Consider the following 14,494-nt stretch of genomic DNA (forward strand, 5'->3'; position numbering starts at 1 on the left):
AATGGATTCAAAAGTTTTATTTACTTTGTTAAATAGAACATTTGTATTGTGCCCTGCGGTAACTTGGACAGGTCTACCTTGAAATGTTATAGTATTTGGACTGAATTATAGAATGCTTCAATAATGATGGCTCAGCGAACAGTAACAGCAATTTATATTTATATAGTCCCCAGAACGTTACAAAATTAGCTTCACGTTGCTAATGACCTGCTGTCACATGAGGTTATATGAGGCTTGATTTGAAGGGCTTGGTTGAGGTCAGATCTGAATTAGTAATTTAAAAAAATAATAATTTAGAGTACCCATTTCATTTTTTCCAATTAAGGGGCAATTTAGCACGGCCAATCCACCTACCCTGCACATCCTTTGGGTTGTGGGGGCGAAACCCACGTAAACACAGGGAGAATGTGCAAACTCCACACGGACAGTGCCCCAGAACCGGGATTGAACCTGGGACCTCGGTGCCATTAGGCAGCACTGCTAACCACTGTGCCACCGTGCTGCACACTGAATTAGTCATTAATACTTTATTTGTGGCTTATCAGCTGAACTGATTATGACTTGAATTTACACTGTGTGAAGGTGAGCACACAAATATTGACATTTTTATTACTGTTGGCATTTTTTAAAGTAAATTATTGCTGGTAAAGCTTGTGTTAAATCATTGGCCAAAACTATTCATAAAATCACATTTAGCATTCATATATGATGATTGTTGATTGGAAAATATACTTCTTAAAGTGAACGTGTTAAATGTTTGTACACTTTGCACTGATTATTTGATAGCCATGCAATAAATAACTTGTCTTTTTATCAATAAAATTATTTTCATTCCAGGTGAACTTGAAAGAATGTGAGACCTTTGATCTGCGGCTCCTCAAAGGTCCTTCCGATTTTGTGTCCATAGCCAATAGCACCGAAACCTTAGAAAAGATTGAAGCCTGCATTAAAGAGTGGATAAAACAAATTGAGCAGGTAGTGTTAACACGTTCTCTATCTATTCTGCAGAAGAATTTTGGCAAGTAAAGGATTTTGTCCAAAACTAGTCAATGTAATATTGGCAGTACAATAGGGCATATTTCCTTGTGATTCATAAAAACAAGCTAAATGGGTACTGTTGCCACATCCGGTGCAGAGGAACTGCTGTAAACTTTCAACATTTCTTGAACCAGTTGTAGCTTTATTCTTCATAGCAAACTTTACATGAAAATAGATTACGTGTTCAGGCATTTTGGATAACATGCCTGTGGTTTATTTTCTCCTATAACTTGTTTTGCTGAAGTAAATAATTGTCTACATGTCGACAGTGACTGCATATGACTTATTAAATAACACAACTTAAAAAAAGAAATAGCAGTTCATCCTATCTTTTGAGCTTCATTTGATTCCCAGCATGAGCTTTCTTTTGATGGGAGGAAGCAACCTTTCTGCAGACCTCACCAATGCTGTCCAGCCTCAGTAAGATTGTGTGTGTTCATTATGCTAACTATATGTGAGTCCCAGTTTTCGTTCTAAAAAGGTTTCTGAACTCTCCAGCTGAGATCAAGTGTTCACCACACAGGCATTAAAGTGCTCGACAGTATAGCCTGCCAGCATACACTTGTGCTAATGAGATTTCCAATCAAAATAAAGCGGTACACTGATTGAAATTATCAAATGAAGCAATTTTGAAATAATTAGTATTTTTAACAAAGATTTCAAAAAAACTTTTAAGGAAGAACTCTTTTAAAAGTTATTTTTAAAATGAATGTTCAACTCCTACCAGCCTCCCTTCTGAAAGCGTTCACTCATTGCTGCGGTGCAGTTGTATGGTGCCAGGTACCTCAACTGTATCTTACCCAAGCAGCAATTTAAAATATATATAATATGGTTCAAAGTCTGTCAAGTTCACCGTCAGTGAAAATACAGCAAATAATTGGAGTCTTCGGCTTGAAGGGATTCTAAAGTTTTATTTATTTTGTTAAATGGAGCATTTGCCTTGTGCCCTGTGGTAATCTGGACCTCTCTACCTTGAAATGTTATAGAATTTGGATGAAATTATAGAAGGCTTCAATAATGATAGCACAGTGAACAGAGTAAACAATAACACCAATTTATATTTATCTGGTGCCCAGAATGTTCAAAAATTATCCCAGATAAGTGCTTCATAGAGCCACACCAAGGCATGTAAAGTGATATCAGGGCAGATGGCAAAAAGTTTGGCCAAAGAGATGGGTTTCAAGAATTGCCTAGGAGGAGGAACAGAGGCCGTGAGGTTGAGAGGTGCAGAGAGGGAATTCTAAAGCATAGGCACTGTGCAACCGAAGACAGCCTCCAATCATGGAGCAAATAAAACAAGGGTGTGCAAGAGGCCAGAATTGGATCAGTGCTGATATCTTGGAGGGATGTGGCACCAGTGAAGATAACAGAAATAGGAAGGAGCATGGTCAAGGAGGGACTTGAAAACCAGGATGAGAGTTTCAAAATTGATATTACTTAACTGGGAGCCAATGTGGATCACCAACATTGGATGATGGGCGACCAGGCCTTGGGAAGTGTAAGGATATGGGCAGAAGAGTTTTGGTTGACCTCAGGTTTACAGATGGCAGACTGTGTGAAGCCAGCCAGGAGTACGTTGGAATAGTCAATCCTAGAGGTAATAAATCCTAGAGGTAATAAAGAATGGGTGAGACTTTCTGCAGCGGGTGAACTAAGACAGGAGTGGAATCGGACAGTGTTACAGAGTTGTAAATAGACAGCCTTATTGTTGGCACAATCATTTGTACATTGAAGTTTAAAGCCTTCGAAATCTGAGCCTTGTGAATCAGGAACAAAAAGGTGTCCATCATCTTTAAAAATAACTCACTTGGAATCTATCTAATCAAAGTCAGAGAATTACTTACAATGGCTTCTTTTATCACTCTCATACTGTTACCTCTGGTATTGTCCAATTCCTATCCTTAGCCCCCTCCTGTTTCCCATCTACATGCTGCCCCTCAGCTACATCATCCAAAAACACAGGAATAGTTTCACACGTACACTATTGACGCCCAGCTTTATCTCACCGCCATCTCTCTCCACTCCACCGCAGTTGTTAACTTATCAGGCTGCATGCTGGACATCCAAGTACTGATGAACCCGAATTGCCTCAAAATTGGGAAGACCAATGTCATGGCTAGGATTTATGAGTGGGATGGAAAACCTGGCGAGGCAGCCAAAAGTCTAATGACTTTTGGCAGGAATTTCCAGCCTTCATTTTCTGGTTTAAAACTCCATTCCCTAGCGACTGACTTCAACCCTCTCCCTGGCAACCATGAGTGGCTGAAATATACTGTTCAAAATATTGGTGTTGTTTTAAATTTGAAATAAACATCTGACCACATAACCATGCTATCAATCGAATCACACATCAATGGAACCATCCAGCAGGTCAACAGTGGAGAGACGCTGGAGGAAGATGGTGTAGTCAACTGTGTCAAAGGCTGCAGACAGGCCAAGAAGGATCAGGAGGGATAGTTTACCTAAGTCACAGTCACATAGGATGCTGTTTATGACCTGGCTAAAAACAGTTTCCTCAGCATTTTGGTGATATGTGTCTTTCTATGAGCATTGTCAAGATAATACTGGATTAGACCTATTCCATTTAACATTACTTTGCAATTCTAGGTTCTTGCTGAAAGTGAACAATTGCGTAAGGAGGCAGATGATCTAGGTCCACGTGCAGAGCTGGATCACTGGAAGAAAAGAATGTCAAGGTTCAATTATCTCCTTGATCAACTAAAGGGCCAGAATGTGAAGGCTGTACTTGGAGTTCTTACAACAGCAAAATCTAAACTTCTTAAGGTGCTTCTTCCCATCTTTTCTTGAACTTCACAAAAATTAGGAAGTGGTTGATATGGGTTTAGAATTCTATCATTCGTTCCACATTGCTGGAGGAGGTGACGACAGGGGGACTGGAGAAGGGGGTAGTATCGGTGGGTTACGGGACTATTTCGGAAGAGGATAAGGTGCCATTGGAAGGGATCAATGCAAAGTGGGAGGAAGAGTTGGGAGAAGGTATGGAGGAGGGGTTCTGGACTGAGGTGCTCTGGAGGGTGAACGCCTGCACCCTCGTATGCGAGGTTGGGCCTGGTACAGCTGAAGGTGGTGTATAGAGCATACCTTACAAGGGTGAGGATGAGCCAGCTCTTTGAAGGGGTAGAAGATGTGTGTGAACGTTGCCGGGGTGGGGGGGGGGGGCGGGGAGGGCGCGCAAACCACGTTTATATGTTTTGTCCTGTCCAAAGCTGGAGGATTACTGGTAGGAGGTTTTTAGGGTAATCTCTAAAGTGCTGCACGTGAAACTGGACCCGGGCCCTCGGGATGCCATATTCAGGATGTCGGACCAGCCGGGGTTGGAAACGGGTGCGGAGGCAGATGTTGTAGCCTTCGCCTCGTTGATCGCCCGAAGGCGGATTCTGGTGGGGTGGAGATCAACCTCTCCACCCTGTGCCCTGGTGTGGCGGGGGGGACCTGCTGGAATTCTTGATTCTTGAAAAGGTCAAATTTGCACTGAGGGGAAGGATGGAAGGATTCTACAATTCATGGACGTTATTCATTATGCACTTTCAAGAATTGGATCACATCGAACATTGGGGGGCGGGGGGGACTGTATGTGTTAATGGTGACTATGGGTGATTCCTGATTCTTTTTTGCCATTTGTTTATGTTAACATGTGGGCTAATGTTTGGGGGTTTGATGGGAGGATGGGATTGTTGTTATTGATATGGGGATAGACATTGCATTCGTTACTGATTATTGTTTATTGTTGGGTGTAAATTTGGGAGAAAATGTGAAAAAGGGGGAGAATAAAAATATTTAAAAAAAAAAAAGAATTCTATCATTCAAACCCCCTAATACCTATATAAATTAAATACAGGCTCGTATAATGAAAATGTTAAAAAATAGGTTTTACTGCACCTGACCTATGCTACATTTGATCTGGAAGTACTTAATGCAACCTTCTCTGGATCATATTCTGACTTCGTGCCGGTACTATGTAACTTTTTCCAGTATTTGTCCTGTTCAAGAAATGACCTTAAGTGTAAAAATGTGAAATATGCTATTTTTCAAAACAGAAATTAACACATTTATGTCTATAGTATGGATGCCTCTTCCATGGCACTGCTGATCAATGTGGAGATAATTCTGTTTTACAACAGTGATGCCACATAATACTTGACTGATTGGAGCTACTTATCTACAATGACCAAATACATCAAATAGAATGCGTTTTACAATATGGGCGATTTTTATATTTAAGGAGGAACAAAGCATGTCCTTGGATGTGTTTGATTGGCCTCCAGCAGTAACATTAAGGAGCACTAGTTAGTCATGTACTTATGTACAATAGTATGCTCCACCCATTTGTACCCAAAAATTGTAATCGGGGGACTATATCTGAGATAGAACTCCAGTGCGCATATACCCCATCAGCTCCGTTCTCTCATCATTCACCCTTGTCTGGTCGAAGTGTGGCTATTTCAGATTCTTCACTGACTGAAGCTAATACCCATCAGCTATGAAAATCATCTGCCTTGTAAATTCCTGTGCCTTGAAGCCTAAATTCTTCGCTCTTTTAGCTTACTAATCAGTAAACAATTGTTGCACTTTCTCATTCAACCTCGCTGGATTTGCTCTTTGCAAACATTGTTGAACACACACCTCCATCTTACTTCGACTTTCTCTTCTGATCAACTTTACAATTTAATTCTATCCTTTGCCTCCAACGTTGCTTTTTATTTCTTGTTTGTCTAATTATGGTTTAAATTTCCGAAGTGCTCACCTTTGTGATATCCCTTCATTCTTTTGTTCTCTCTGAACTTGGTTGTTCCTTTAACTTCTAAGTGTCGCAGATGCTTTCTTTTCAATTTAACTATTCTCCACTATCCCCTTACACCCTCATTTAGCTATCTTTACTTTTGCCTGTGCTATCCTTTTTAAATCTCAATGAAGTTTGCTGCTCATGATGGCGTGTGTAATATTTTGAATTTACTTCTGTAGTACCAAGTTCTTCACTGTTGCATTCCTGTGTTTTTGATGCTTTTGGAATTGTGTGAAAGCCATCTGATGCAGCTGCCATGCCAGTTTCACCTGAGGAAGAAGCAGTGCTCCGAAAGCTAGTGATTTGAAACAAACATGTTAGACTTTAACCTGGTGTTGTAAGACTTCTTACTGTGCTCACCCCAGTCCAGCGCCGGCATCTCCACATCATCTTATCCATGCCATTGGTGACCTTCTTTAGTTTTTCTTTGCCATTTTTTCAAATTCTGTACAATGTGATTCGAAATTCATGAAATTTATGTCTGTTTGACAAATTTTGCCACATTTCATTTTTATCTAATTAGTTTGTTGGTGCAGTTCATTTAATTTTGTTTGTCCAGTTCAGTTACGTGTAATGCTACCTTGAATTCACAACATAGTATTTTAAGGATGGAGAGCGATCTGTGCTCACTATCCCAAGAGTCTACGTATAATGTGCAACCACCGACTCTTGGAAGCCCACTGCCATTTACTGCTCACTTGAGTGTTGATTGGCAGTGGGTGGGGCTTTGTCCACCCTTGGGAGGAAGTCCTGCCTACCAGATCAGATTGCTGACAACTCTCCAACCTGCCAAGCACAGCGCTGCAGTGGCCAGAAGCGGTACTGTAGCGCTCTGCCTGGAACTAAATCTCAGGACTATTGGAAAGATAATTCCTGGGGGCAGGAGGGGGGCGCAATCACGACGTCAGGGGGTAGGCTAGGGGCGCCTGGAGCTCCAAGGACCCATACGGGATGGCGCTTCAACTTTGAAAGAGCCTTCAGATTAAGGAGTAAAGGAGCTTTCAGATTAAGGTGCCCTCCCTTTCTACCCAAGAAGAAGAAACAAATTTTCCTCTGTTTCGCACCTTATCCGCATCTGCTCTAGCCAGCCTAAAAATTGAGGCTGGGTGGACAAAGGCCATTAAGTGGCCTCATCAGAGCCTTAATAGATGAATGGGTGCAAAATTGCGTCAGGGTTTGGCCGGGCAGATTCCCAGGGGGAATCCCATCCATTTGATTTTACGCTCCCCTCCTGCCTCAGAACCTGCCTTCGGGGAAACGTAAAATTCTGCCCATGGAGTTTGTATCCTTAATTTAGTTGCGTTCCACTTTTTTAATAGCTGATTTTATGTCCAATTTATTTAATTAATCCAACCTGAATCTTTGCAAAGCTGCTTTACTTGCACATTTTATTTTTATGCATCTATGACAGGCTGCAATTTCATCCTGAAACTCCGATTTATTTATTTATTTATTTTTAACAATATTATTCTCCTTTTTCACATTTTCTCCCAAATTTACACCCAACTCAGGTTAATTTAATTAAGTTGTTGATTTCTGAATTTCATACCACGCTTTATTTAATTCATTTCTCCTTTCTCCTCTACTAAAATTTTGATTCTTCAGAAAATTTAAAAGTTATTTGAAGATCCAGGACATGTAATTTGCCTCCATAAACTGCAGCAATCTTCTTATTGTATGGAGTACTCCTTTTAAAAAGTGATGACCAGTATCAGGCTACTTTTCGCAAATGGTGGGGAAGAATTTATCTCAGGACAAATCACTGTTACCTGGTTTTATTGCTTAGTCAAAGTAATTCTCTTTGGTCTATTGTACTTCCAGAACTGGCGAGAGCTGGACATCAGAATTACTGATGCAGGTAATGAGGCGAAGGATAACGTGAAGTATCTGTACACATTAGAGAAATTCTGTGATCCGTTATACAACAGTGACCCTGTAAGTATTTGTAATCTCCTGCTGCTTATAATAAATAGATAGAATCAGAATAGGAGATGGTGGAGTGGTGACCTAGTAATCTAGAGACCCAGGCTAATGCTCAAGGGACATGGGTTTAAATTCCACCAAGACAGATGATGGAATTTAGTTTCTATTACTAAAAATCAGGAATATAAACTAGGCTTAATAATTGTGACCATCAAACTATCATCGATTGTCATGAAGACCCATCTGCTTCACTAATGTCTTTAATAGAAGGAAATCTGCCATCTTTAGCTGGTCTGGCCTACATGTGACCCCAGACCCATTGCAATATGGTTGACTTTAACTTCCCTCTCTTGTGACCTAGCCAGCTGCTCAGTTCAAGGGCAATTGGGGATGGGCAACAAATGATAGCCTTTCCAGTGATGCACACATCCTGCATAAGAATAAAGCAAAAGAAGAGAATTATAAACTAGATACAACACAGAAAGAGACCATTTGGCTCATGTAGTCTGTGCTGGCTCTGTGCGAGAACAGCTCAACCGGACCCCTCCCCAGCCCCTTTCCACGTAACCCTGTAATTGCTTCCCCAATTCCCTTTTGAAAACCATGATTGACTCTGCCTCCACCTCACTCTTGGGCAGCACATTCCCATCCTAACCACTTGCTGTGTAAAATTCCTTCCTTATTGGTTTCTTGCCAGTCATCTTTAATCAGTATCCCAACTGGTTCTCAACTTTTCAGCCAATGGGAATAGTTTATTTCTATCTGCTCTATTTAGACCTTTCATGCTTTTTAAACTTATCAAATCTCCTCTCAACCTCCTCTCCTTTAAGGAGGACAAATCCCAGCTTCTCCAATCTAGCCACATAACTGAAGTCACTCATCCTTGGAAACATTTGCGTAAATCCTTTCTGTACCCTCTCTGAAGCTTGCTCTGCAATAACTCCAGTGTAACAGAATCGAGTACTGACGATCCACCTCGAGAATGGGATCCATCAGCCTCTGTCTCTCCATCCTTCCGGAATTATCCCTATGCGCCTTGTAAGAGATTATCTCTATGCGCCTTGTAAGAGATTATCTCTTCCCTAATAACTGCCTTCAGGGCTGCCCAGGGCATGGAAGGCAAGGTGGTCTTATTCCTGTTAAACTCAACATACTCCCCAATGGCAGAGGATATATCATTACAAAATCTCTTATCCGTGAGCAATACCATGTTCAATCTCCATCTTCATGTCCTCCCACGCCTCCTTACTGGACCCCCAACTGTAGTGCCCCCCACCCTCCTTTCATGGGCATTGACCCTTTCGGGCCTAGACCCTTGGCAGTGCTCTTGCCAGCTTAGCAGCACCCATGAGCACCTTGGCAATGCCAGGGTGGCAGTACCATGGTTCCAGCTGGCAGTGCCAAGGTACCTGGGTTACAGGGCGAGGACCAGGGTGCCACCCTGCACTATTTCTAGTACCACTCAGGGGCTTCTGATGTCCCGGAGACTCCCCGGGTGCTGTTCCGCCTGGTCTACCATTGTTTGGATCTGCACTGAATTGCGCCCGGCTCCAGCCCCCCTCCACCTTCTGTATCATCACACCTTGTACCTCTATACGCTGGTCCATCTTCTCCAAGGGTGCCCAAATAGGGCCAAAATCTTCTCCAGGTCGTCCACAACCGACTGTCGGTCGCTGCTTCTTAAATTAGTACCTCAAGAAGCTAGCCAATGTCTTGATCAACCACAGAGAGGCCACTGATGCAGCAGAAGCCTGCACCATGTTCCCCTCCACTGAGGGTCAAGGAACATCTAAGTCTGACTTCTGCCTTGTATTGTATTTGTCAGATATTACTTATATGGGGGACCTTATCCTACCAAACTAAATGAATTTTCCCCAAGAAATCACCCATAAACTGGGCAAAATGGACTCCTAGTCGCCACATTCCGGCACCTGTTTGGGGAGGCCAGTACGGGAATTGAACCCGCGCTGCTGGTATTGTTCTGCATTACAAGCCAGCTGTTTAGCCCACTGTGCAAAACCAGCCCCCGACTGAAGCATAACGTCCCTACTTTTGTATTCAATTCCCCTTGTAATAAACAATAACATTGTATTAGCTTTCCTAATTACTTGCTGTACCCACATGCTGACCTTTTGTGATTCAGATCAAACCAAGGAGTGAGTGAGAAAAAAAAAAAGGATATATGGCTGAACCGAGGATAAAGATGGCTGGATATGACTATCCAGCCATCTGGGGAAGCACGGTAGCATTGTGGATAGCACAATTGCTTCACATCTCCAGGGTCCCAGGTTTGATTCCCGGCTTGGGTCACTGTCTGTGCGGAGTCTGCACAGTCTCCCCGTGTGTGCGTGGGTTTCCTCCGGGTACTCTGGTTTCCTCCCACAGTCCAAAGATGTGCAGGTTAGGTGGATTGGCCATGATAAATTGCCCTTAGTGTCCAAAATTGCCCTTAGTGTTGGGTGGGGTTACTGGGTTATGGGGATAGGGTGGGGGTGTGGACCTTGGGTTGGGTGCTCTTTCCAAGAGCCGGTGCAGGCTCGATGGGCCGAATGGCGGCCTCCTGCACTGTAAATTCTATGTTCTATATGTGCCAGGACACCCAGATTGAAATCTCATCTTGATCAGGCCAATGGCATGTTCAGTCAGGGTGTTGGTACACAAGTGACCCTTGTTTTATCAACGTTGAGGCTCTGTTGTACATCTTGCAGAGTTGCTAGGAGCCACCTCCTTAGAGGGTCATCCTTGCCTCCCTGAATCCATAGCAAGTGGAACGCCGGCGCTGAGGCAGGATTGACTTTCTGAATATAGTAGTACTCTGTCAGGTGCTTGGAAAGCATATAGACATGCAGAGTTTTTCCAGTTACATACAAATGGACATTAATGCAGTGGTAGCCCTTCCTATTTGTGAACCTGGCAGGTCTATCTGTGGATGCCTTGCTGTCAATGGTGGACATGGTGTTGAAGCAAACCTTGTTGTCCTTTGCGCATGAGAGTCTGCATCCGTGGGGATGCTGGTAAAGTCTGTGCCCCTTGTGAAAAGGGCTCCTGTGACGGTGTGAATGCAGCAGTGAGTAGCTGACTGAGAGATCACACCGAGGTCAGTAGCTGAGCCCTGAAATGAACCGGAGGCAAAGAGGTTGATGGTCAGCGTCGCCTTTCGTGGAAGCAGCAGAATCAGTCGATGAGTTCTAGGAGGCAGCTCATTGTTAGAAAGGACACAGTTGTCAGTCACTATATCCCCGGAGAGTTGAAGAGTCCTCCCGCACTGACAACTGGACACTTAAAGGTAAGTGAATCTATTCTGATAGATCCTGAGCTCCGGGTATTTTCAAGTTCTACTGCTTGGTCATGGCTCCTGATGTTTGGCCTCCCGGTGCAGCGTGCTGCTGCATTATGATGCACGATACTGTTGCTGCAATGCCTCAATTGCCTACAAGTATGAGGGAGCTGCATCCATGGCGAGTGGCAGACTCCCCCACCCCCTCTCCCACCCCCACCCCTTACAACCGCAGGAATAAGTTTGAACAGTTTAAATTGGTCCCTTTCTGGTCTAAAGGTTGATGATAAACCCATTAAAAAGATACTTACACTGTTATGAATCAGCCTTAAGTTTCTGTGAAACTGATCTGTGTATTAATTGTGCATTTAAAATGAATACCGATAAGCATTGTTGATGGACCATTATCTTTCCAGCAAGACTCTGCCCAATTGAAAGCAAAATGAGAGGAATTCAGATGAAATGTTAAACCGATTTTTGTATCAAACTTTAATGCAGGTTTCCATGGTGGAAGCAATCCCTGGGCTGATCAATGCAATTCGAATGGTTCATAGCATCTCCCGTTACTACAATACTTCAGAGAAGATTACTTCTTTGTTTGTGAAGGTATGATGCCAAAACGTTTTTTTTTATTGGTTTAATTGTTAAAGTTTCCTTGAATGAGAATACATATATATATATATATATATTTATATACATATATGCGAACATCTAGTTAAATGAGACTGATTACTTTCCAACTGAATAGATATTGGCACATTGGTTTGTTATTTCCAGGTGACCAATCAGATGATAACAGCATGTAAAGCATACATAACAAATAATGGAACAGCTACAATTTGGGATCAACCGCAGGAGGTGGTGGTCAAAAAGCTGAAGTCTGCCATTCAGTTAAACCAGGTAAAATTGCTGTCCTAAATATTTGAACCGTTTACAACAAAATATACCTTGCTATTAGATAGAGGTGATGTGGGGATGCCGGCGTTGGACTGGGGTGGGCACAGTAAGAAGTCTTACAACACCAGGTTAAAGTCCAACAGGGTTGTTTCAAACACTAGCTTTCGGAGCACTGCTCCTTCCTCAGGTGAATCAGATAGAGAGGGGGGCGGGGGGCGGGTGAGCACTTGGACTTAAATTTGCATCTTTGGCATGGAACTTTGTCCACAGCAGTGCATATTGGGAATGCAGTTTCTTGGACTCATGGCCCAGTAGATTTTCCATCCCTCAGTTTTAATGGGCTGAATCTCCTGATATAGGGAATGACGAGCGACTCAATTTAAGTCACGGATGTGTCTTGGAACCCCGATGAAGTCATGACAGGTGCACACATGCAGTGCTTATGTGGGAAGTTTAAACTTCCAAATGCTGGTTTTATCCTGCTGGGACTGGTGCACGATTCTCAATGAGAATGGGATCAGATGGCGTGAACTATGTAGATGTGGGCTGTTTGCCCTATACATAACTCTAGTTTTACTTCCGGATTTACTAAGACCTTTTCCTAGCAGGTGTATAGCCTGCTGAAGAGCACAGCTTGAAATAAGTCAGCTGGAGTAGTGCACACCAGCACCGTGGCAACCTCAAAAATGTTCAACCTCCCCATCGCCTCAAAATGTTCACCCCCAAACTTCTGACGAAGCTCCGTCCCTTTCCTGACAATATTCACCTTCCCCAACAATGTTAAACCCTCCCCCCACAACAGAAAATGATCGACCCCTTCCCACAACGTTCATTCCTTTCCTAATGATGTTCACCCCCTCCCGACAGTGCTCACTGTCCACCTTTAAATGCTCCCCGCTCTCCCAACAATGTTTTCCACCCACTCCCTTCTGACAATACTCAATCCCTCCTGACAATGCTTACCTCCATTCCGACTCACCTCCCAGTACCCTTGGTTCCTATTTGGCTGATGTTGGAAAAATCTATATTGTCAGGGGATGAGCGGAGTGGGGAGGGAATGAGGGAAGGAGGGAACGATATTGAGGTGAGGAAAGGGTGAACAATGTTGATGGTGAAGTGGGGTGAGGATTGGTGGTGGTGGGGGAAGAGTATTGTTGGTGGTGAGGGAGGTCAGTGAATGATGCCGGGGTAAGGGGAATGATGTTGTGAGGGAGGGAGGGAATGAATAATGTCGGGGGGATGAGGGCAGAACAATGTCGGGAGTGAAGGAGGAGGCGCACAATGTCAGGTGAGGAGGATGGACAATGTCGCGGATGAGGGAGGGTACTTGTGATGAACGGTTACTGCCTTATCATCATGTAAGGTGATGTCCCCTTTAAGACCGGGCTTGGAACCCTGGGGACTCTGCCTCTGGCTCCGCCCATCTGGGAGCCACACATAAAGGGCTGCCTCATGGTCTGTATAGCAGTCAGCTCTTGTCTCTAGCTGTAGCATAGTTATTAGTCTAATAAAGCCTTCTTTACAGTTTAATCTGTAAGCATCATTATTGAGGGTACCTCAGTACTGAACAATGTTTGGAGGGGAAGAGGTGAGGCAGTGAATAATGTCAGTTGGGGCAAGAGCTAGTGAGCTGCCCTAGGCCTCACCGCCCTAGGCCTCACCGCCCTCCCCAGCTGTAAAATTGCAGACCGAACTAGGGCTGCGTGGGTAGGCAGTGGGAAGACAGTCAAGGAATTTTACAGGCCCCCCATCTACAAACCCATCAGCTTATAAAATGCTGCCAGGAAGAGAGAAAATGGCACAACAGGGCTTTATATGTGCTCCAAGGTTCTCTCATGCATCCCTGGACGCTTTGATGCAGAGACGAGGGATCCAATAACCTCAGGGCTAGAAAAGACAGACACTGAGAGGATAGGAGAGGCAGATGAAAAAATGAAATGAAAATCGCTTATTGTCACAAGTAGGCTTCAAATGAAGTTACTGTGAAAGGCCCTAGTCGCCACATTCCGGCGCCTGTTCGGGGAGGCTGGTACGGGAATCAAACCGTGCTGCTGGCCTGCTTTGGTTTGCTTTAAAAGCCAGCGATTTAGCCCAGTGTGCTAAACCAGCCCCTGTCTTAACTGTGAATTGAAGCAGTCTATCCCTGAAGACTCAGGTGCAGCACCAGAAGTTCAATGACTTTGCACATGTGGTCAAAGTTAGTGAGCTCCTCTTCACACAATGGGTGCGATTCACCCAGAATAATCCAAGTGTCTTTTTGGATGAGTTTGTCAGGGCGTTTCATGTCAGCTGCAATGGAGAGATTGCGGCCTGTATTCACCCGCACTTAGTTCCAAACATGATTCTTCATGTGAATCTTGCCATGCCTGGCTTCCTTGCCATCTGATTTGCCCAACTTGCGCCTCAGCTGCTTGCCATTAACAAAGGGGAGCTGCTTTTAAATGCTCCCTCAGTACTTCCGGTCAAGAATAGAGGCAGCACGGAGACCTGCACCTCGCTTTGGGGATGCCGACCTGGTAAGGCTTCTCGACGCGGTGGATGAGAGGCAGGATACC

The 14,494-nt window shown here is 43.8% G+C and overlaps 1 protein-coding gene across 1 annotated transcript in view; it reads left to right on the forward strand.

Moving 5' to 3' along the window:
• The window catches only part of dnah5 (dynein, axonemal, heavy chain 5), a 521,599-nt gene that overhangs the window by 104,985 nt on the left and 402,120 nt on the right, over positions 1-14,494 (forward strand). The window contains exons 6-10 of the mRNA XM_072509474.1: positions 838-975; positions 3,646-3,822; positions 7,664-7,777; positions 11,541-11,648; positions 11,820-11,942. Of these exons, the coding sequence (XP_072365575.1) occupies positions 838-975; positions 3,646-3,822; positions 7,664-7,777; positions 11,541-11,648; positions 11,820-11,942 (660 nt within the window). The remainder of the gene's footprint in view (positions 1-837; positions 976-3,645; positions 3,823-7,663; positions 7,778-11,540; positions 11,649-11,819; positions 11,943-14,494) is intronic.

Source organism: Scyliorhinus torazame, chromosome 6 (genome assembly GCF_047496885.1).
Source record: "Scyliorhinus torazame isolate Kashiwa2021f chromosome 6, sScyTor2.1, whole genome shotgun sequence".
In the NCBI taxonomy this organism is placed as follows: Eukaryota; Metazoa; Chordata; class Chondrichthyes; order Carcharhiniformes; family Scyliorhinidae; genus Scyliorhinus; species Scyliorhinus torazame.